General features: G+C 46.7%; 3 protein-coding genes across 9 annotated transcripts in view; 1 reads left to right on the top strand and 2 right to left on the bottom strand.

Moving 5' to 3' along the window:
- Positions 1-1,293, bottom strand: part of EPS15L1 (epidermal growth factor receptor pathway substrate 15 like 1) — a 46,426-nt gene extending 45,133 nt beyond the window's left edge. For all 5 annotated transcript variants that reach the window (XM_014260321.2, XM_014260322.2, XM_014260323.2 and 2 more), the window contains exon 1: positions 1,243-1,293. In XM_014260321.2, coding sequence (XP_014115796.1) covers positions 1,243-1,272 — 30 coding nt within the window. In that variant the 5' untranslated portion in view covers positions 1,273-1,293. The remainder of the gene's footprint in view (positions 1-1,242) is intronic.
- On the top strand, positions 777-8,354 carry C28H19orf44 (chromosome 28 C19orf44 homolog). 2 transcript variants are annotated; one of them, XM_088067775.1, is made up of 8 exons: positions 777-891; positions 4,207-4,803; positions 5,042-5,396; positions 5,972-6,048; positions 6,135-6,606; positions 7,431-7,526; positions 7,649-7,815; positions 8,121-8,354. In XM_088067775.1, the coding sequence occupies exons 2-8, from the start codon at positions 4,342-4,344 to the stop codon at positions 8,196-8,198; spliced, it is 1,707 nt and encodes a 568-aa protein (XP_087923901.1). In that variant the 5' UTR covers positions 777-891; positions 4,207-4,341; the 3' UTR covers positions 8,199-8,354. The 2 variants fall into 2 exon arrangements, with proteins under 2 accessions (XP_087923901.1, XP_014115802.1); XM_014260327.2 differs by lacking the exon at positions 777-891 and adding an exon at positions 3,632-3,788.
- Positions 8,355-8,754: 400 nt separating this feature from the next.
- CHERP (calcium homeostasis endoplasmic reticulum protein) lies at positions 8,755-21,551 on the bottom strand. 2 transcript variants are annotated; one of them, XM_005531599.3, is made up of 18 exons: positions 21,463-21,551; positions 21,200-21,373; positions 20,400-20,581; positions 19,500-19,637; positions 19,122-19,273; positions 18,659-18,770; positions 18,220-18,309; positions 17,380-17,614; positions 16,882-17,060; positions 16,078-16,474; positions 13,979-14,217; positions 13,044-13,177; positions 12,684-12,770; positions 12,070-12,219; positions 11,833-11,949; positions 11,387-11,481; positions 10,660-10,845; positions 8,755-9,476 (listed from the first exon to the last, which is right to left on the bottom strand). In XM_005531599.3, the coding sequence occupies exons 1-18, from the start codon at positions 21,485-21,487 to the stop codon at positions 9,472-9,474; spliced, it is 2,697 nt and encodes an 898-aa protein (XP_005531656.1). In that variant the 5' UTR covers positions 21,488-21,551; the 3' UTR covers positions 8,755-9,471. The 2 variants fall into 2 exon arrangements, with proteins under 2 accessions (XP_005531656.1, XP_014115801.1); XM_014260326.2 differs by lacking the exon at positions 8,755-9,476 and adding an exon at positions 9,490-9,888.
- Between the last annotated feature and the right edge of the window lie 707 nt (positions 21,552-22,258).

The following is a 22,258-nucleotide window of genomic DNA, read 5'->3' as shown; positions in this document are numbered from 1 at the left end:
GTATGCACTAATTATTTGATTTTTACCAAAGTACTATAGAACTTTTCACATCCAGAGTTTGACTTGCACATATTGCACCACATTAACCGCTTGAAAATTTTTCGTAACAGTTTGTGCATACATGGACGATTCCAGATGTTTCTGAATACGTTCACTTAATCAAACGGATTGTTAATCGGGACAGCTACTAAACAGAAGCTAAACAGCAGTACATGTTCTTAGTAAGACACACAGCAAGTTATGTCATCCAAGCATCACATAACTCCATTGAGAGATAAATTTTTAGAGAATTGCAACTCAAAGATCATTATTAAAAGGAAGTCAACATATTTAAATAATCCCAAATACTAACAGGAGTCATTTGGAATGCCTGACTGGCCTAGGCACAGCATAGAAAATAGTTTTAATTTCAAGACACTGAAGGTAGTGGGGTGGTGTTGCTTTTCTTTTGCTTTAAAGCAAATAAGTAAACTGACTGTCATCACAGGGCTATGGAAAATCATAAACAGCGATCACATTGCTTAGGCTTGAATTATTTGGGTAAGAAATCAATCAAAAAACTTGTAACACCAGAAATCAACCCAAGGATCCCAAGCATTCGACCAGAGCTGGAAACAGCCTCTCCCAAGAGTCAGGGATATGTGCCCTGTCCCCTGCCCCGCAGAAGCTCATCCTCCTTCTGACAGAACACCTTCCGCTCATCCCTCAGTCCCTTCCCGGTGTCCCCGCGCTACGGCCGCGCTCCTCACGTACCGCCTAAACACCCTACACAGTCACGACATCCTGTCACAACAGCTCAGCAGCTCCAGGCGGCATCAACCCTCCGGTACGAGCAGGAAAACGGGATGACGTGCGGAGCACCGGCCCTTGCCTTCGAACCTCTGGCCTACGGTAATCCCGGCGGCTCGGGGTAGGGAAGCGTCAGGAGACCCTCAACCCCTCCCCAGGGACGCAGTCCCAGGGCCTCCATGAGGGGAGGCCGCCGGCGCAGCTTGCGGCCCCCCAACAGCACCCGCCCCGGCGCACGGCGGGGGCCGCTTGCCGCCCTTGCCTCAACCGGGACCCGTTCCCGCCGCGCCCCGACCCTCATTCCCCGCGGGCCGAGCCCCTCTCGGCACAGAGCCTGTACTCAGCGCCAGTCCCGGCCCGGTTGCACCGGCGTACGGTGCAGCCCCGCTGTCGCTCCCCGCGCCCGCGCGGCCGCCAGCGCGGAGGGCCGCGCGTCCCCAAGCAGTCCGGTACCTGCTGGCTGAGGGGGATGAGCGCCGCCATCTTCCTCCCGCTGGGTCGGGCCGCGGCCGGGGCGGAGCGAGAGGCGGGAGGCGGCGGCACGGCCGGGCCGGGCGGGCCCGAGGAGGCGGTGGCGGCCGCTGACGAGGTGCCCGAACGATACCCGCCGGTGAGCGGCCGCGGTTTTGTCGGGGCCCGGCAGGCGCTCGCCGACGGCAGTTCCCGCTGCCCGCAGCGGTCCACAGAGTCACTGAATCATTTCGAATGCATTTAGAATCCATTTGATGGGTAATAAATCTAAATTATTTAGCATCATTTAGAACCCATTGAGTCCAACCTTTGACCTATCGCCACTTTGTCAGCCAGATCAGGGCACTGAGTGCCAAGTCCCGTCGCTCCTTAAAACACCTCCAGGGATGGGAACTTCACCACCACCTCCCTGGGCAGTCACATAATCCCAAAACGGAACGGACCACAGTGGGCCACCAAGTCCCACGTCCCTGTCCAGCAGGGCCATCCCAGAGCACAAGGCACAGGATTGCGTCGACACAGTTCTGGAATATCTTCAGTGAGAGACTGCAGTCTGTTCCAGTGCTCAGTCACCGCACAGAAAAGAAAAGAAGTTCTTCCTCATACTCGGGTGGAACTTTTTGGGCATCAGCTTCTGCCTGCTGCCTGTTGTCCCATTCTTGGGGCCCGCGGAGCAGAGCCCGGCCACGCTCTGACCCCTCCCTGAAGACACTGACAGACAGGGGGTGAGGTCCTCTCTCGGCGCCTCCTCTCAAGGCTGAACAGACCCAGCTCTCTCAGCCCTTCGCCGGCAGAGAGACGCTCCAGTCCTAGATCAACTTTGTATCTCTAAAACCTGTCAAAGCAGCCTTCATCCACTGGAGGTCCTTCATCCCCAGTGAAGCTTCTTCTGGTCTAGGATCAAATTTTCGGCATCAAACGCATCAAAGTTAACAAGCCCCTGATTGCAGAGTATAAATCCTGAGCAGCAGCCTGACCGAGGCTGGACCACTGCGATCACATAAAAGTTAAATCCATTTAGGAAAAAAAGGTGCAGGGCAACCGTCGTATTTCAGAGCTTTAAAAGTTCTGCACCCCAGACCGTCACTGGAATTGTTTTGCAGTGCTTGGGGCTGAAAAGAAAAATTTGACCTCACTCAGTCAACAGACTATAAAGTGGCACAGCTGACGTCGGGGCTTCCAGGGATTCCCACCTCTTCCTTTCTCCTCAGCATACAAAATCCTCTCAGCCGGCGTCCAGAGGTAAATGCAGAGCCCTGGGCTCTGAAGTCTGCGTAAATTTTTTTTCTAAATTTGAAGCCTTAGTTCTTGTGGGAGGAAGGAAGTGCAGAAAACAAGAAGGACTTGAGAAAAGATTGAAGGAAATTACTGAAAAAGTTACAAAATGGAGGTAAAAGACAGGCCAGACAGAAAAATCAGGCACGTCATTCGTTGTTTCCAATTCATTTCCCTCACGGCATTAGGGAAAATTAATTAATTAATTAATTAAAAAAATAAATTATTAAGACAGCATCCAGGCACTTTGTATGTCTATTTCAGAACTGTCAAAGGGAAAACCCAGTGCATAATTCAACAATATTAAAAAGAAATTAAATAATACACTAACACAGAATAAGGACAGCCCGGCCCGGCCTCAGGTTTGATGTAATTTCAATCAGAAATTCAGATTCAATCATCCCAGTCCGTGGGCTTCTTTTATCATTAATTTTCCTCAGTGGTAAGCAATCTAAATCATCTTGCGGGTTGCCAGATGCATTTCATTATCAATTTTTATTTCGTAAGTCTTATCTGGCATTATAATCAAAATATATAATCGGAGTATATAGGTGCGCATAACTGTCAGACAAGGCTTTAGAGATACAAAGGGAAAGTTTTTAAGAACCTTAAACTCAAGTCCTAGGAACTGCCTTACAGAATAATAACACTAGAAAGTACTAGAAAATTATCCCAGAAAAACAAAAAACTAGGCAAAATAAAAATTATCCATGGCATAAGTTCAATAGCTATATAATTGTATTACAACTATACAATGATGTTAGATACCTAATGCCAAATTTCACTGCGACACACGAAGTACAAGTTTCACCAAGTCCCTGGAAATGACACGCAAGTACAAAGGGCAGGTAATAGCCTACAATATGGTATTTCAGTCAGGGGTCTTAGCGCAAATCCTGCTGAACAACTGGATCAATTCCCAACTCGCTCCAATAATTAGCAAATCGCGGGTTCATAAAAATCCCCATTTATGGACCGCGGTGCACGCTGGGGCTTGCAGTCGGGGCGTCCAGTGCCGGCGGCTGTAAACCTGCTTGCGATTGGCTGGCGGCTCCGTCGCTCGCGCGGAGCCAATGAGTGGGCGGGATACTGGGCCAGGACACGGCCGCGCACCGCCTCCTCGGGCCGGGCGGACTCGATGCCGTGCTCTCCGACCCTGTCCCGCCCCGTCCCGGCCGTCTTGCCCCGTTCATCTCTGTCTCGTCCCCTCCCGGATGGCCGCGATCTCTCGGGCACCCGCGGGCCGAGGGCAGGTGAGGCACCAGCGCCCTATCTCGGTCTGTACATAGGCAGCCTCGGCCGGGGCCGGTGTTCGCGTCCTGAGTGAGGAGGGATCTTTTCAACCCCCTTCATACAGCTCCCTGACGGAAGGGTGCAGCCGGGTAGTGACCAGCTCTGCTCCCAGGGAAGCAAGGACAGGACGAGAGGACAGTCTTAGACTGTGCCAGGCGAGGTTTAGGTTGGACGTCAGAAAGAATTTCTTCACAGAAAGGGTGGCCAGACATCGGGAGGGATTGCCCGTGGAGTAGCTATCCCCGGAGATGTTTAAGGAAAGGATGGATATGGCACTCAGTGCTTTGGTCTGGTTAACAACGCGGGGGGATCAGTCACAAGTTGGACTCGATGATGTCAGGTCTTTCCTAAGATCAGCGACTCTGTGATTCTTGGCAGGGCCACAGCCACAGCGCCCGCGGTGACCTCACCGTGGTGGACGTAGAGCTGGAGAACGCTGGAAGAACTCCGTCCCACCACGGCAGATTCCTGAAAGTATGCGATGGAAACGCTTCTGGGATCCAGCGGTGCCAGATGCCAGGAAGCCCCGTGTGGGCAGGGAGCAGCCGTGTAGCCCAGAGCACTCTGGGCAGCGCCTCCCACACGCGGTTAAGCTCAGTCCTGAATAAAGTGGCGCAACTAGAAAGCAAAATTATGGGCCGAAAAAAGTACCTGGAATTGCAGACCACCGACTCGGGCCCGAAGCCTTTGGCTGAGGAGTGCACCTCATCTGCCTCTGAGCATGAAGGCGGTGCCAGGGGCAAGAAGTACCGGAAGAATTACGGTACCAGCAGCGGGAATGGGACCCGCAGGGATGCCTGTTCTGAGGACGAGGAAAGCATTCAAAGCCCTAAAAGGAATGTTATGGTTAAACAACAGCTTAATCTGGATAGCGATGAAGAGGAAATGAGAGAATTGATGAAGAGCTCTTTGGGGTTTTCTACTGGAAATGGGAATCAGGAAGTTCTGGAAAGTGATGCTCAGTGTGGTAGAAAGGTAAATACAAACTTTGCTGGATTATGTCTCTTTATTAATGCTTTTATATAATTGTTTTAATTGGTTTTATTTAGCTAACACCAGGAACTAAATTTTAAATTTAGTCTCACTCATGATACAATTCAGATTCACATCTTAACATTAGTCTGTTTTACCCACAATGATTTGTTCTCCCTTTTGCAATCTACACATAACAGTGGAGTAACACATAAATCTCTTTGTCACGTTCTTCAAAAAGAGCAAGACTCCAGTTCCATCAGGAAGGGCTCCTCCACCTTGCAAGGAGGTTTCACCAGCAGAGTTATCTCAAGCATCTTCTATTCACAACAAAGACTCAGAGAAAAGTGTGTTTGGTAGAGTTAATTCACCAGCACCTTTGCCCGCCAGCAGAAACCTGTCAGGACATACCATGAGATCTCGATTGCTTTCGCCTTCCATAAAAGACAACACCGTAAAGATTGCTCTGCCTAAAGCAGGCTACACCAAGCAAATCCAAGAATCCCTTGAAAGTGACAGAAGCGACATAAAGTCGTTGGATGAATTATTTTCTAAAGGAGCTGATGCAGAAGATTCAACCAGCAGCAGCTTGAAACGTAAGTTTTCTAAAATACCATCTCAGTATGAATTGTACTGATAACCTCCTGATAAACTCTCTTAATAAACATGGGCAAATAAGTCACTTTTAAAGGATTCACTGGTGAAATTTTACACAAACCAAGGCCTGATCAAAGTCATTATCTCAATCTGTTTCTTTTTTCTAGTGTAATAGGTTTGTATATTTCTTATAACTGTAATGGGTTCAGATTAATGATGCTGCCCTGGGTGACATTACGATGTCAAAACAATTAGAACATTCAGAGTAGTTTTCGTGTATCAGTGGCACAATGTACCGATCTGTGGGTCGGAGTGAGAACAGCTGGAAATGAGGGGCAACAAAAACCTCCTGAACTTCAGGAATGTCAGCAGATCAAAGGAGGAAATTTTAGGAGTTCCTGCCAAGCTAAAGAATCAGTGACTGATTGCTGTTACTTTTTAATACTAAACTAGTAGTTAGGTACTTGTAGTACTTCAGTTAGTACTGATTTTTTTCCCCCCACTTTTCTCACTTAGGGAAAGCATACTGTAATTTTCATACAAGTTCTCACGAGTAGGTGTCATTTGTTTGCAGATGTCAGACTGAATATCCTGAGCCTTGATGATTTGGCACCAGATCCTTCCAGTAAGGCAGCAGAATTAAAGCACAAAGTAAGTAGAAAATCCCCACTAGCACATATTCCTAGTCTGCCTTTGTTTGGTGGAGTGTGGAGGTTCTAAAATAAATACTTTTACAGGGAAAGGACATTTGGTTTACTCAAGAATCAAACAAATATGTGAAAAAAGATGCATTGCTGGTGGAAGAGGACCAGCCCGCTCTTAAAATGACCAGTGCAGTGACTGTTGTGAGTGATTCTTCACTCACAGAGAAGGAAGAGGAAGTTGAAAAATGCATCTCTGAAGCTGAAATCTGTGAACATTTAAGTGGAGTTTCCTCACATTTTCCTCCACGCAAACAGGATTATCTTAATCAGAATGAGAGAACTCTTAATTCAGAATATTCTGAAGACTTTGAAAGGTCTCTGTCTACAACAGACCGGGAATCTGTAGAGGGGCATTCTGAGAGCTGCTCATGTTCTGGAGTATGCCCGTCTTCAGCGTCATCCTCGTGGGCTACCCAAGAGCAGCACAACCGGAGGCACCAAGTGACCGTCACAGAAACCGCGGTTCAGACAATAGAGCCTCCATTCACCTACTGCTGGGCGAAGGGTGAGTTCAGCAGTTACCGGCCTAGTCGGGCAAGTTTTACACTTTTATGTATGCCAGTGCAGTCAGCCTCGATAGACTTCTTCACTTGAGTGCCAGCTTACACTCACTGGTGCTAAATAAAAAAATTTTCCAAAGCCCAACACTTTGATCTGCTGTCTACAGAAAAGACTGGGATTGAATATCATAGTAAGAAATCTTTTTTTGCTTAAAAATACTCTGCACAGGACCTAAGGCTGGATGAGCAAGTGTTAGCGACAGAGCTCACAATAGCACGAGTAGTACTTTCAAATGAAATTCAACATTCTGCTATCTTTACTATCGTAAATAATAGCATTGTCCCGTTACTGAAGTGATTGCTCATTCATAGAGTTCTTTTGCATTTAACTTCTCTCTTGGGAAAGCATTATGGCCCCATGACAGGATCAGATATGAGCTTTCACATCCTGAGGGGTAGCTCCCTGCCTACGTCTCTTTACTTAAAGGAAAAAGCACTAAGAGCCATTATTCCTTGCCACACTCAAGGAGGAAGTAGAAACTTTAGTGTGCTTGAAAACCAAAGCATCGAGTACGAAAGTCTTTATTTGTACTGTGCCTAGGGTTAGAAAAGGTCCCTTCTGCAATGGTGTTGTGAGCCTGAGAGTAAAGAAACTGTGGAAGTTCTATAACTATCTCAGCATTTTTTTGGCTGACAGAATTCTCCTGTTAGGCTGTGCAGTGGTCTTAGGGCAGCTGCTGTCCCAAGAAACTGCTGAAGAACTAAGCAGTAGCACTAAGCCTTTCCACTCTCCCCACCCAGTAATTCTGATGCTATCTCCTATGCACAGCAAACCCCTCTGCAGTGCTCACCCCATCTGTTGGAACCAGCTACATCGATCCAGTACCAATTGCCAGTCACGTGATCAGCATGGATTCAGTAGAAGGTACCAAAAACACATTTATTATTCTTTTTTACTCTATTTTCTGCACCTAAATCTGGCTTGGTTTGTTCAGCCCTTGCTGCCGGCTGTGCCTCACCGCAGTACGTCCCGTCCCTTTCTTGCAGCCCTGACCGCGTACAGCCCCTCAGTTCTCGTTTTACATGCCCTGTGCAAGCAGCACGTGATGCTGACCCAGCAGTTTGTTGAGAATGTTCACCACCTTCACACATCCCTCGTGGAGTCATTAGAGCATGAGAAGTTCCACTACCATACCCTGGAAGAGGCTAAAGAGGTATTTATGACAAACCAGAGACTGAGTGTATATTCCTTTCCAAATGCTTGTGGTATTTGCTGTGAACCCAGTTTCTTTGCATATGATCAATGAATAAGTTTAAAGGGAAAAAAAAGACTCAAGTCCTGCTGGAGGCCGTAGTTTTTAAAAGATTAAGGTTCCTGTTGTAGCATTTAGCTGTACTCAAGTGAGCAGTACAGAAACATGCATATATCTTGACGTTGCTTTCTACTGCTTAGTAAATAATAATCTACATAATTAAGACAGTAGTTGATTAACTTTTTGTGTTTTTTTTTTTTCCCCAGTACATCAAGAATCACAAATCCCCACCTCTAACAATTGAGCAAGCGCTTGAAGAAATTCAGAGAGCCCAGGAGAAGTAACTGCTTGGGCAGTTATTCAACTTCAAGTGACATTTATATTTACAGCTCTAAGGCTGAAATAAGAAACTTTTCCAAGTTGTACAGGCAAAAGGTTATAAACTGTATTGAAATTATATGTACAAACTGCTATTGAGTAAAAATGAGTTAGTACAAGTTGCTAATTGTTATATATCATTTACTTTTCTATACCTGAAAGTTTTACTCACGTGCACAATACAGGGATACGCAGCGAGACTACGTCCGCAAAAGAGACATTGAGATAACACGTGTGTCTAATGGGACCGTGATAAGTCATCACGATGCACACGCTTATCCCGTGAATTGTCAGATCCGTGACCGCATCTATGATCGTGGTAGAAATGAAAGTCTGTACTACAGCCCCTGAGAAATATGACCACAGTAGAAAATAACCATATCCTGCCATTATCCAAACAGTGTTTCTATATAATCAGCCTTGTCAGATTACAACAAGCCCACACACACGCTTGGGTGCGTTTATTAAGATAAATTCAAAACAAGGGAAGCTTATAATGAAGGTCCAGGAATCCACTTACTCTGAAATCTCAGCTGTCTTTTTATTTAAAAAAAAAATTGTTTATTGGAAAGCAAAACAACAACATTCACAAGTTGGTAACATACAGGTGTTGTACGCCGATTCATGGACAGGTACAATTCCACAACTACAGCAGATCTAGAATAAACTGATATTCCACCATATTAACTGAATGATTTTAAGAGGGTTTTTGCTCTACAAACAAGTGACTGGAAAAGGGAACCACCACGCAGACCCGGGGAGCGGAAGTGCAGTGCAAGGGCCAAACAGCTCTAGCCGGTGGTCTCTGGAAACAGTTACAAAAGGTTTGTTTCTTTTTTCATTTAGATTACAGCAAGTTTGCGAGGACATCTGGTTGATAGAAACGTGTAGAGCAGAGAAAATGGATTCTCTTCTAATGAACTAATTGGCTTTTATTGAAGGGTATATACAAAAATATAAAAAGCTCAAAGACTGTGTTCCATTACAAAGCATTGCTCATCCCTCAGAGTGCTGGGAAAGCTACCGGAGAACTGACCCTTGCGTCCTGCCCCGAGTGGCGGCTGCAGCAGCTGCTGGGCGGGGCCTGGTGGTGGGTGGAAGGTTCTAAAAGCTCGCACAGTGCTCAGAGGTCACCTGCACTGGAACTAGATGCTTCATTCCCCATTTAGACATTAGGATACACTGCTCAGCATCAGTCTGACTTGATCCCAAGGCAGCACCCCTCCACTTCAAATAGAATTAACCTTTTGAGAGAAATAAACATACATTATGGAACTAGAGAACATACAAGCACATCAGATAATGTCTGTATTCCACGGGAATGAATGAGGCACAGTCCTGCACCAGGAAGAGCTTGAAGGGGGTTTAATTCTACTATAAAATGGGGAACTAATTAGAAAGTTTTGCAAGATAAATGGAAATTTTTAAACTTGCTAGACATGTCATAGTAACAACTGGCCTTTTTTAAGCACTAATTGACAAGTGTTGAAGTACATGTCATAGCTTTCCATTTTTCACCATAGTTTTAAAATTAATTTGTCACTTCCTCCAGACTTTAATCCGGATTTCTACAAGTTTAATGTTTTGCAGAAGATGCAAGACATCTTTCTTCAGAGTCTTATTCGGGTGGTGGAGGGTCTTGTGTTTCACGCTTCACTGAAACAATAGGAAGAAGAGTTCTTACACATTCTGCAGTCACTACCTAAGCTGTCTGAAATGTTTTATGGAAAGAGGGTTCTGTCAATAAGGAATTTTTCCTTATGGGGCTTTATTTGAACCTATTTGATTGCACAGAGCTGGAGGCAGAAGTGACATTTCGCTGAGCATGCCAGCTTTTTCCTTCTAGCTGTTGGCAAGTGCTGATGTTCAATGTATCACAGACTCTCTACAAAAATCCATCATTTGGGTAACTGTCTTCACCTCTTATAAACACCTCCACTTTTTCTGAACCCTTCCTGCACTACAGGGAATTTATTACCAGTTCTGGCTTTGGCAGAACACGGGACTAACGGCAGGAAACTCTGAATAGGGCAGGAGTGTACACAGTAAGTGTAGTCTAACATGACACCAGCCAGGAAGAGCTCCCTGCTGCGGCAGCCATCCCTTGTGTGGCACAGCTCCCCCTCCGCTAACTTTGCGACTGCTCCGAGTTTTTGTGGGGCAACATTCAAAGACATGGGGGCTCAGTATCGCAGCCAGGAAGCGACTTACACAGAACACGCTAATTAGTTAACATTTCAGAAATTAGAACGCAGCACAATGCCTAAAAAGGAAAACCCGCTGGGTTAATCAGAGTACGTGTCCACTTACCTGTTGTTTCACTGTATTAGTTATATTAGAAAGAGTTACCAATACTTTGATTTGGGTTTACAAAAATCACTCTCAAGTCCATAGAGGTTTCTAAATTGATGAGAAACATTCACTTACATTCATCCCTGGCCTTCATGCGTGCGATAAACGAGTAACTTTTATTTCTTCGGTAGTTTTCGTAAGGGTCATCCAAAGCAACTCCCACTCCTTTGTACTGATCCCATTTGTCTCGGATATCGCCTCCTTTAATTGGATCCTGAATTCCTTGTTCCTTGGCTCCCAGTCCACCAGATCCACTCCATCCTGCAGAGCAAGGACACAACATTGCAATCCTTTCACAGTGTTTTATTTTTATTACTAGAATTGTGAAGACAAAGGTGGACATTTTGGAAACAACCAAAGACAGCATCAGTTTGATAAAGCAGGATGGGAACAGACAACCTGAAACAACATGTGAACCATCCCATTTATTTCACAAGCATTCGTACGCAGACATGCTAGGAGCTAACGGCAGCGCTATTCCTAAAAACCATTAGGAGGGTAAGAAGAAAGGCAGTGCAAGCCCCATCTGTCAGGTCGACCCTGCTGACCTGCACTGCAGGGAGATGTAATACCTCAGGTAGGGTCAGTTCTATCTGATGCCAAACTCGTGTCCCTGTCTTCTGTATCTTTCCCAGAAAGGCAACTATCACTGCTCTACATACTTAGATCTCTGAATATTCTTACGCTGACCTTGGAATCCAAGGAATAATTCCTTATGAACATGCATTAATTAATTATATCTAAGACTTTGGCATCTAATATTGTTCCCTGGCTCGCGTAAGATTCTAGAGCAGCATCTTACCCATCTTCACTAGCATTTGATGGCCTTTATTTTCTTCTCCGAGTCTCGATTCTGGTATAGGAGGCCCAGAACTGGAGCCCAAACCAGCAGAAGAGCTAAGAAAATAAGAAGAACAAATTAGGAACCGGTGATACTACTCTGACACAAAGCATTGTCAGTGCTATTCTGTTAAGCATTAACATCCAACACGATTCCATCCACTCTACTAAGCTATTCTTTATTAAAGCCATTAGATTACATTTTGTAAGAATAAAAAGCCACCACAAAGGAGTAATATTCTCTCTATAAGCACATGTAGCAGATAAATTGTTTCTAAACCTGCTCTCCATCATCTTTTCCATTCTTTGTTGAAACGCTTATTGTCCCCTGGTAACGAGGCAGTGCCCCTGCAGGCGCTCCATTCAACCAGCCCAGGTAGAAGGAGATGGGACCAACCCAAAACTTACGGAGGAGTGGGGCTGCGAGAGCGGGAACGGCGCCGCCTTCCCGGGGAGTACGATTTGGATCGAGACCGTGACCGAGACCGCGATCGGCTGTGAGAGGAGCGGGACCTGCTCCGGCTTCTGAAAGGGAGAGCACGCCAGTTACCAGAGCAACCCCCGCAGTTCCTTGGATCAGCCTGGAGGGTCGGGTTTTTCCTATTCCCCAGTTCCCAAGGTTCAGCCCCCCTCCCCGTGCCCTACCTGGACTGTGAGCGAGAATAGGATCGCGATCGAGAGCAAGAGCGAGAGCGTGATCTCGAGTAGGAGCCAGATGACTTTGAAGATCGTGAATGAGACCGGGAAGACGAACGACCTCGGCTTTTAGACCGACTGCGAGATCGAGAAGGCCCACTGCACAGACGAGCAGAGAAACTCCAGTGAGATTCCACGGAAAAGCATCAGAAACACAAATCTACTCCCGATCAAATTCAAATTACACACAAGCACTACTTCTGCAGAGAAAGTGAAAGCTCGAGTGTGAAAAACTGTTTCACAGAATCACAAAGCGGTTTGGGTCGGAAGGGGCCTTAAAGCTCATCTGGTTCCAATCCCTGCCATCGGGCAGGGACACCTTCCTCCAGACGAGATTGCTCCATGCCCCTGGCCTTGCGCACTTCCAGGGATGGGGCAGCCACAGCTTCTCTGGGCAACTTGTACCAGTTCTGTTTTTTGCAGATCAGACAGAAACTCCAGCACATTGAAACTCACTTATTCCATCAGCATGTTGCTGAGTAGACTTTCCCTCTGCATTTAGCCCAAGCACCTTCCAAATGAACAGCTCAAAGCAGAAGGTGGCAGAACATGGGAACTCTCACCTGTTTCTCTTCTCCTGACCCTTCCTCCTCCTTGCTCTCATTTTTGCTCTGAAGAATTCGTACAGTCCATTCTGCTCCCATCCTTCACTGCAACAAATCAACCACACAGAACCCCCGTGTGTAAATTCCACTTCAGCGGCGACCTTAAGGATTTTCACCAGATTTTGTACAGAACGAAGGGTCTGGGCAAAGCCGTCTCACAAAACTCAGTACAAGATCAAATGGCAACTACAGTTGCAATGCAACAAGTGCATTAGGAGAACCAGATGCAGGCAAGAGAGGGAGGCACTTTGTGGTTTGAGACACCTTCCTAAGGCATTTTCCTTACCATTTTATTGGCTACATCACATCTACTCTTACCTGTTTCTAGGCCTGTCATGAGACGGCGGACTATAAAATGCCTCAACCGCAGCCAGGAGTCTCTCACTGGGGGGCATCGGAGGTGGAAGACGTATGTCTTTGGGATCTAAAGGTTTATACTCGTGATCTTCAAGCTGCCGGAAACAAAGCAAATTACATTTGTGTCATTCTTCAGGTGGCTACCTGAAGAGTTAAATAGAGATTTCGCTGTGTGGAGCCCTCAAATTTCAATAACCAGATAAAAAGTGATCTGGAAATAAGGATTCTGCAGATGACCCGATGCTAACTCGTGCTATCACTATTGTGAGTTCTCTGAGAAAAGCCTGCAGTGCACAGGTAGCAGTATTAAGTGGGTCACCAGGTAGATAAAATGCAGATCTCATCCACCTTTGTGCTAATGTGGCTGGATGGAAGCCTGGCACAAACTGGTGTATGAGAATAACAGAAAGAGCTGGAAGAGGCTTTTTCGTTAATTTCAAATACAGAAGACATAACTGTAAATATCCCTGAAGATGCTGATATAAGTACGTTTCCTGTTCTCTATCCTTCTTTGTACATTAACACTTGTAAAACATCTTCATGAGAATTCTGATTACGAAGAACTAGTACAGTGGCCACATCAGACCCGTGAGGTCTCTCTGGCCTTCTGGAAATCACTGGCCATCACCATTTCCTACAAATAGGGGTCAGACTTTCAAGTACAAATTAGTCTTTCACACAGTTCAACCAGCTTCCCCTAGCACACAACACATGAAAATGATCACCATTTTCACTACCTAGTCCCCGCAACCAGTCCTGCGCTCTCACACCCTATGCAACTGGCTGCGGATCGTAAGGATTTGAAATTATACACATCCACGTTGGACTGTCCCTAATAACAGCAACTGGTTTTGGATCTTCCAATCCCACCGGTCAGTCCCACAGCAAGCACTTACTTTGACAAGTGGAGCCATCAGTCCAGCAGGAAGATCGAAGTAGGGAACATTTGGCACCAGACTGGGATCATCGTGGTTCATGTGAGGCGGCCCCTGGCGCCGCATGTGAGGGGGCTGCCCATTAAATCCATGTGGGGGAGGCCCAAAATCAGGGTGCTGTGGTCCTCCCCAGGGAGGATGCTCACTGATTCCAGGATGAGGCAACCTGTGACCAGGATGATGATGAGGAGGTCCAATTTCTGCAGAGCGGGAGGGTTAAAATGCTTTATTTAGCTATCAAGAAAGGAACGCAATCAGAGGCATACTTCAATTTCTGCATTTATCCTAAAACCCAATCTTGGCAGATCCGGCAAAGCACCAGAACCGAAGGACCAGAGGCTGGCAACAGGTCCACGCTCACCAATACCCTGCAGCGCACGTACCTCCCCGGCCACAGCAACTGCTCTCTAGACGACAGGATAGCTCAGCCCCAAGCCACCGCTTCCTTTGGGACATACCGTGGTCAAAAGGACCACAACAAAGACACACTCGGGAACAAAAGGTTTTGGATGAAGCAGGGCAGCTACCGGTGGGAAGCTAAGTACGCGACCGTGACTCAGCTCGGAGCTGTAATTAGTTCCGTCTCTCTGCCAAATCAACGTATATAAAGAAACGCATACGGCAGCAATTAATTCACATCAGTGGGTGAAAATACTTTTGGAGAAAAATAAAACTGGAGAAGAGGTAGAGATAATAATTCCATTAAAATGGGGAAGCGAGCGACACTCATCCAACCACTGATGCACAAACGGCACGAACGCCAGGAGACCCTGCTGAACTCACTGCACTCTATGAAGAAAAACGCAAGACTGAAAATCAACATCATTTACAGCAGGTTTAACAGTTTTTCCAGGAAAAGCCATTACAGCCACTTCCCAATCTCAAGCCGGTACTATTTGACTCATTGTCATCAGAACTCAAGCAGAATCTGTATTGTCATTGCTTCACTGGTGTCCCAATTCTAACCATCCGGTTTAGTAGATCCCTTCCTCCGACAACTTTGCGTGAAACAACGAACATTTTAAATCACCACTAGAATCCAAAACTGAGCATCTCATTCTGAACTTGAACCTAAACTCCCTCGGACAAGAGGGAGTTCTCCCTTTCTCCCTGTTCTCTACCACAATTCTTAAAAAAACCATCCAAGCAATAAAACCCAAGGGAAAAAAAAAGGGAAAATGTCTACTAAAGAAGTTAAACTCAACCCTAAATACATAAACTCAAAGCCATTGGTTTTCAACCACTTTTAGACTTGGAAAATTGAGAAACTTTTAGGATTAATGTAGCAACTCCTACACAGAAACATAACGTATCTTCTACATGACCTGTCACACAGAACCAGGGTGATCTTTGGTCTTTACACTGATAAGGATCATTTCAGAGTAACAGTAACTCCCACAGGTGAAATGGAAACTACCTCCGAGCAGAACCGAAGCGGACTTGCGGACAGCCACGAGCCAGGCAAGCGGCACCTGGTTACACTCCCGCACTTTTCCACGTTCCAACAAGAGAACGGACCCAACGAAGAGGATGAACCGGAGCTAGGGATCATTTCACCACACACTACCGAGCCACACAACATTAAAGGCAGACAACCAGAGCGCTTGGCAGACAAAATAAAAAGAAAATGAACGACCGCATGCACAGCAACAAATCCTTTCAGCCTTCCTCTTAACTTCTTCCGTCTACACAGGTCACAGCTCTCATCAGCCCTCACCTAGGGGCTGATGTGCAGGCGATTAAATCCACAGGAAGATGCTGCTTCTCACCTTTGAACTTACTACTCCTAAAGCAAAGTAGTCGCAAAAGAGGCGCCCGTAGAGATGCCGACTTGAATTTGGATTACGATTTCTTAGCCATTAGGCCAGACTCAAAAAGCATGGAAGCATCCGACTCTGCAAGCGTTTACTACCGAGTTCTTAGCAGCAGCTTTCCAAACGTCGCTTAGGAAAATCACAACAGTCCACCAATGATAAAACTGCCACCCCAAATCACTAAATAATTCTGTAATGGCAATCAGCATTACAACGTAAGAAAACCTGGCCTGGTACACACTTTACCTTGAGGAAAATCCCCCTGGGGGTAATCAAAACGATGAGGATAAGGAGGTCTTTCAAAGGGATGGCGAGGTGGGAAATCATCCTGCATGAAGCGAGGTGGAAAGCGGTTGAAATTATGCGGATGCGGGGGCTGGTTGAATTGGGGATGTTGCTGATGTGGAGGAAATGGGCCTCTGAAGTGAGGTGGCCGCTGCATTCGAAATGGAGGTTCCCTCTGACCCCCACCCCATGGAGGCTGTTCATGCTGATTGTTCCACGGTGCTTCAAACTGGTTGTTCCAAGAAGGATCAGGCTGGTTGTTCCAAGGTGTCTCTCGCTGATTGTTCCAGCCTTGATCTCTCTGTTCATTCCACATTCCTTCATGGTTGTTATTCCAGGGAGGACAATGAGGTGGTCCCTGGAGGTGAAGTACAGAAGGCCCGTCTTTAGGTTAGAAGAAGAAAGAACACAGTAACATACCTTCTTAAGGAAATACAGCCCATAGGCAACGGGCACAAGTGAAAGAACACTTAAAATAGGAGTCTGAATGACTTCAACTGCAGAAAAAAAGATGGGAAAAGACCAAACTGTTACTGAACCAAACAGCTCTTATTCACAGGAATAGCGTGGCGGTTAACAAACCGAAATACGATTAACATTTTGCCTTTAACTGTGCTCAGAACGACAAAGCTTAGCATTGAAATCCGGATTTCTAAGTTTCACAGCTTTTCGCTGCGCTTCCACGACCAAGACAGTCATTCCCAACCTCCACAATCGAGACAGTCATTCCGAACCCCCGCATCTGTTTTCAGGACCGTTTCTTACCTGTTGTTGACCCCACGGTGCAACAGGGTGAGGTTGGTCAAACCAGGGCGGTTTATTTGGGGGAATCTGATCGTGAGATCCAGGCCCACGTGGTCCACCTGAGGCAGGATCCTGCACTCCAGAGCCGGTTGTGTCATACTCTGTAGAACCAGCCAGAGGCAGCTGAGATTTACCATCATCTGGAACAATTTAGACACTACTGTCAGCATCAAAAGTCAAGTGCGGTCAATGAAACATCAGCACACGGGGCTCCAGATGAATTCCTTCTGCAGAAATCTAATTACTGGGAGACAGGATTTCTGATTCATTTAACACTCATCTCTTTGATTCTTCTTATACTCAAGCATCAGCCTGCACCTGCTCTGAACAGAATCAAGCTTTTGCCTGAACCAAACCAGCAGTGCATTGTGCCTCATTATTAAAAAAGAATGGGGGCGGGGAGGTAAAAAAAAATTGTCACCCACTGATTTTCGCACACTTCCCAGGTCGGCTCAGTACCTGCTTGTGTGACCGGAACAGATGGTGGAGCTGAGGCTGAGGCTGCTGTTGGGGCTTGAGGAGGGGGTGTTGATTTCACCTCATTCTCTAGCGGGGGTATTTGGATCTGCTGTTGCTGCTGCTGCGTTAAACTGTTCACAAACTCCTCGTGTTGAGTTTTCAGGTTCTGGATCTGCTGTTGGAAAGCCACTTGCACAGGCTGTACAACCGTTGCATATTCAGTGATCAAATTCGCCTGATAAAAAAAGCCAAGGAGGACAAATGAACACTGCACCTATAATACCTACCCTATCCACTTGGCCAGAGCTCCCTGTATTGCCCTTCACCCTCTCTCCCAAAAAATGCACGAGGATGCGGGATAATGCTGGCAGAACCACCCAGTCTCATTACGAAGCTTTGCGGAGATTTCCAAAACGTCCTCCGCAGCCTGGAACCCACCATCTTTAGTACCGTCTTTCCAATACAGCTCGAATCAACAGCGTTCATTATTAATAATGAAAAGGAAAGGTTCCTGTTGCCACAACGAATTTTATATTCGGTGTATCCAATTTAAAGCCTCGTTTGCTTCTTTCCTTTTGACCAAATGCTCCCTGCCATACAAGACACCGCCAAATATGTACAGCACCGTATCAGTGCATATCCTGTATCCAGGACCAGATCAGCAGCTGGATTATCAAACATTTGAAATAACAAGGTTATGTTTTACATTATGTTTTGCAATCCCTCGTAAGCAACTTCAAGGGAGGGGAGGGGGATCAGAAATTAACATTATCCTTTGAAGGGGAGAATAATTTTCAAAATACTCGCATAAATAAGAAAACCGGTATTTTTGTGGCTAACCTGGTACTGGCCGAGTCCAAGAGCCGGGCTTTGTAACTGCTGAATAATGGACTCATCAAAATACCCATTTTTCTCCCATAGCTGAAGAAGCTGCACAAATAAGAGTGAAAGGATTTTAAAAATTATGAACAATCGAAGAAAAACCGAGGCACGGCATTTTTGCATCTTCAGTCTTTCATAAGACCTAGGATTTGCGGTACTTATTTTTGAACCGGTAAAGATTCAGACGCATTCATCATTATGATAAGTCCAAAATAAAGCCTAGGCACTTTTGAGTTCTATTTCAAATGAGAACTAGAGCACCTCCTGTAATACACTCTATGAAGACAATCAGACCAGAAAAATCTCAGTGATCTTTTTGCACCTGCCTATTTGTGAATTTACACAGCACCAACCTAACAAAGCAGAAGTCACAGTTAAACCAAAACCAGATACTCACTCTGGCAATTTTCTGTTGCTTATCCTCCTCCACTGCTAGAAAACTGGTACAATAAATAGGCACAACCACCTTCTGTAAAGCAGCCAGAAGATCTCGTGCTTGCTTCCGCTGGCTTCAAGAAAGGAACGGGAAGAGTTACGTTTTCCACCACACCGGAATATTCAATTCATCTCAGCTTCTTCTATACTAAAAGTAGCGGAATCACGAAATGGAGTTCTCTCCCTAACGACTTTATTGTAAAATCTCATCCAGAGGAAAAATATGCAAAGCGGGTAAAATGGTTTTACCTAAAACCGATTACTAAAGCACTATATCAAAGCAGCGGCTATCTGAGGACAGCTGCTAAAAATAACTAATACATTAAAAATATGAAGTGACTAGTCAAACCAATACTGGTACCTAGGAGAGAAACTTGATCAAATTAATCAAAACAGCAAACCGAAACCCATAACTGAATTCTTACCAGTGATGCAAAACATCATTGATTAAGTAGATGAGGTGCAGCCGCAGCTCAAAGTGAGCTCCTTCCGTGGTGATCCGGTTCCGCAGGTGCCCGGCCATCAACTCGCAGTGCGCGGGAGATTTGGCATTACTAAACATCCAGTTCTTTCCAGCCTTAGAAAATCAAATTTTAAATATTTTAAGTCAGTCTAATGTGCTCCGACGATACGGGCTCCCTATAGCTCTGAAATAACTGCAGGCAGGGGAGTTTTGAGGTAACAGCTTTCATCTTACCTGCCACACAACACGCCTATAAAGCTGTTGTTAACATACAGAGAATCTCAAAATTCAAACAAACCCACAGCACCACCAAATCCCTATGCAGATTCAGATCACTTACTGAGATTGCATCTTTTGTGCAAGTGTCGATTATTGGCTGCAACAAACTGTCAAATTCATTCATATCTAACTGGGTTTCCTCCAAAACCTTTTGCATTTGTTGCTCAATTGCAAGCGCTACTGCCGATGTGACTTGTTCCTGACAAAAAAAAACACAAAAAAAGACAAAAGAAAAAAAAAAAAAAAAAGATGGAATTACATTATAGCCAACATTCTTTTAAAGAACGGAACTGCTGTATCCTTATCCTCTTGGACATGAGTAGCCATCTCAAGGACCAAAATCTTTTACAGATACTATGACCTCATAAAAATGTTTCAATTTTTTGGCTCTGAAAAGAAAAGATGCTTCACATTTTTCGGGAGAAGTCCAGTTTACTTCCACTTTTAAAATCTATCATGTAATAAAAAATAATTGCAAGAAGCTCTTAAATGTAAGGAACGTAACCCAGGCGCAAGAACTCTTCGGTTCGGTTTTCCGCAGCTTTAACAGCTAAACGTCTCCTGCAAAAGTCAGCTGATTGATAGCACCCTTCCACCCCTAATCGCATCTAAGTCGGAATACTACAAACTGGAACATCTTGCAGTTCCCAGCAATCTGCACCATTAAACCAACGTTAAAGCGGTCACAATTTATTCCACTCTAAACCTTACAAGGTTTTTAAAAGAGTAAATAAGAGGCTTTAATCACAGCTCAATCATGCCAGCACCACCTACGCATCAGATACGTCCATTCTAGGGGTACGATGGCATTTGCCACACAACAAAAGTAAGGAAAGCAACATCCCTCCTCCTCACCTCTGTTGCCGCTCAGCGGCACACGGTCCTCTCCCCCTTCATTCCTAATTCCTACGGCCACTGACAGACCAGGATACCCCAGGTGAGCATTCATCCTTAAACCAACCTGTCTCATAGCAAGGAGATGCTGCTCCTGCTGCTGCAGGTTCCACTGACTCTGCTGGATGAGTTCCTCCACAGATGGGGTGCCCTGAGGGGCTGGGATGGGCGCAGCCGGTGGGAGCGATGGCTGCGGCAGGGGCTGGATCTGCGCGGAAGCCTCAATATCTTGGCTTTGCTTGCACAACACTAGCAGACAGAGTAAACTTTGAAAGCAAACCTCACAGAGAAACCTGCTACCACCATCCCTCGGGTGAAAATGGCACCGGTTCCAAACAGACCCTCCCTCTGAGCGGGACAGAGGGCTTGGAGCTGCTCGGACAACGCTCTCAGACACTTGGTGGGATTCTCGGGGTGTCCTGCGCAGAGCCAGAAGTCGGACTCGATGATCCCGATAGGTCCCTTCCAACTCTGCGTATTCTACGATTCTACGGTTAACGCAAAATCACGGGTGTATGGTGACAAAGAGGAGAGTCAGCAATTCCCTGTGCACTTCCAGAGGGACAACTCCTGCACAAGCCGAGTTCCGGCTCTCCAGGTGCCGAGCTCCGTCTCGCCACGCTGCCCGTCCCTACGGCTCCCCCTGCCCGCCTCCAAACCCACAACCGGGGCCGTGAGGAGCCGTGGGCAGCGCTGAGCCAGCCACCCGGAACCCAGAGCTTAGGAAGAGGCTGCAAACCGGTCCCAGCGGCGCAGGGCGAGACCAGAAGAGACAAAAGTGTCTCCGCCGGCCGACCCAGAGACCCCGCGGCCGGGAGAGGGAGGGAGCCCCGAGCCGGCCCTGCCCGAGCCACAGGCCCCACTCACGCTGCTGCTGCTCCAGGGCCAGCTTGTACTTGTAGTAGCCGTAGAAGTCGCCCCCGAAGAGGAAGGAGAATTTGGGGTTCTCCTTCTGCTTCTCCATCGTCATCTTCTCGAACTCGGGCCCGTTCCGCGCCACAAACTGCGCCAGCTTGTCGATGACATTCCGCAGCTCCTGGTCTGTGGGGAGGCAGCGCCGTCAGCCCCAGCTCTCCCCGGTCCCTTCCCGTTCCCGCGGTTGCCCCCCGGTCCCCACGATCGCCCCTCACCTTCGGGCGGCAGCGGCATCTCCATGGCCGCGAATCCCCAGGCCGCTGGGCCGCGCCGCACGCACGGAATAGCTGCGACAGTCGCGCGGCCGCACTTTACGGCCCCGTCGCTATGGAGACGGCGCGCGCCGCGGGTCACGCGTGGCTGGAGCGGCGCTAGGGGTGGGAATGACAATGAATGACAACGAGAAACGAGAGATAACGAACGGTTCGGTTCGAGTAACAACACGGGTGGGATGTTACTGTTAAAGTAATTGACCTGCCTCAGGTCCAATGCTTGCTTGCATTATTAATTATCTTAAAAGGTAACAGAAACAGGGTTGAACAACACATTCGGCGTGTAGTACAGCTGTTTGGTTTGTGGGGGGAGGGTTTGTTTTGTCGTTTGTTTTTTTTTTTTTGTTTTCTTCTCGTGTTCCATTTGAACGTTAAGTTTTGACCCACAAATGGGTTTTGGTGCGATTCAAGTCAGTGATATTAACCCGGTGTCCTGGTTTAGGGCAAATTTGGGAGAGAACCTCCGAATGGGGTCCCTCCCCCAACTGGTTAGGGAAAAAGATTTCCTCGGAGAAAAGCGGAAAAAAACTATTTAGCAGAAATTGAGTAATATTAAACAATAAAACCTCTCGCCGTTCGGTGAGACGGCAAATCCAGAAAAAAGTCCTTCTCGTGTGGCGTGTCTCGGCTCGGTCCGATTCTTACCGGTCCCTCCGGCCCTGGAAAGTGCCGAGGCCCAGGCCGGGTGGGCCACAGGCGTGAGCTCCCGGGATTCGTCTGGGTTTTCGGTCCAGAGTAG

The sequence above is a fragment of the Pseudopodoces humilis genome, chromosome 28 (assembly GCF_049639895.1).
Source record: "Pseudopodoces humilis isolate 2021_Gansu_Grassland_sample_001 chromosome 28, ASM4963989v1, whole genome shotgun sequence".
NCBI classification, from domain to species: Eukaryota; Metazoa; Chordata; class Aves; order Passeriformes; family Paridae; genus Pseudopodoces; species Pseudopodoces humilis.
Note: the sequence above shows the minus strand (reverse complement) of the source record. Positions and strands in the feature narration are given on the sequence as shown.

Coding starts and splice junctions, on each gene's coding strand:
- C28H19orf44 (XM_014260327.2), top strand. CDS start 3,750: ATGGCCGCGATCTCTCGGGCACCCGCGGGCCGAGGGCAG. Junction 5,397..5,971: donor AACCAGCAGCAGCTTGAAAC/GTAAGTTTTCTA, acceptor ATTTGTTTGCAG/ATGTCAGACTGAATATCCTG. Junction 7,527..7,648: donor CAGCATGGATTCAGTAGAAG/GTACCAAAAACA, acceptor CCTTTCTTGCAG/CCCTGACCGCGTACAGCCCC.
- CHERP (XM_014260326.2), bottom strand. CDS start 21,487: ATGGAGATGCCGCTGCCGCCCGAAG. Junction 17,061..17,379: donor TGTTCCGGTCACACAAGCAG/GTACTGAGCCGA, acceptor AAATTGTTCCAG/ATGATGGTAAATCTCAGCTG. Junction 9,889..10,659: donor CATGAAGGCCAGGGATGAAT/GTAAGTGAATGT, acceptor CTATTGTTTCAG/TGAAGCGTGAAACACAAGAC.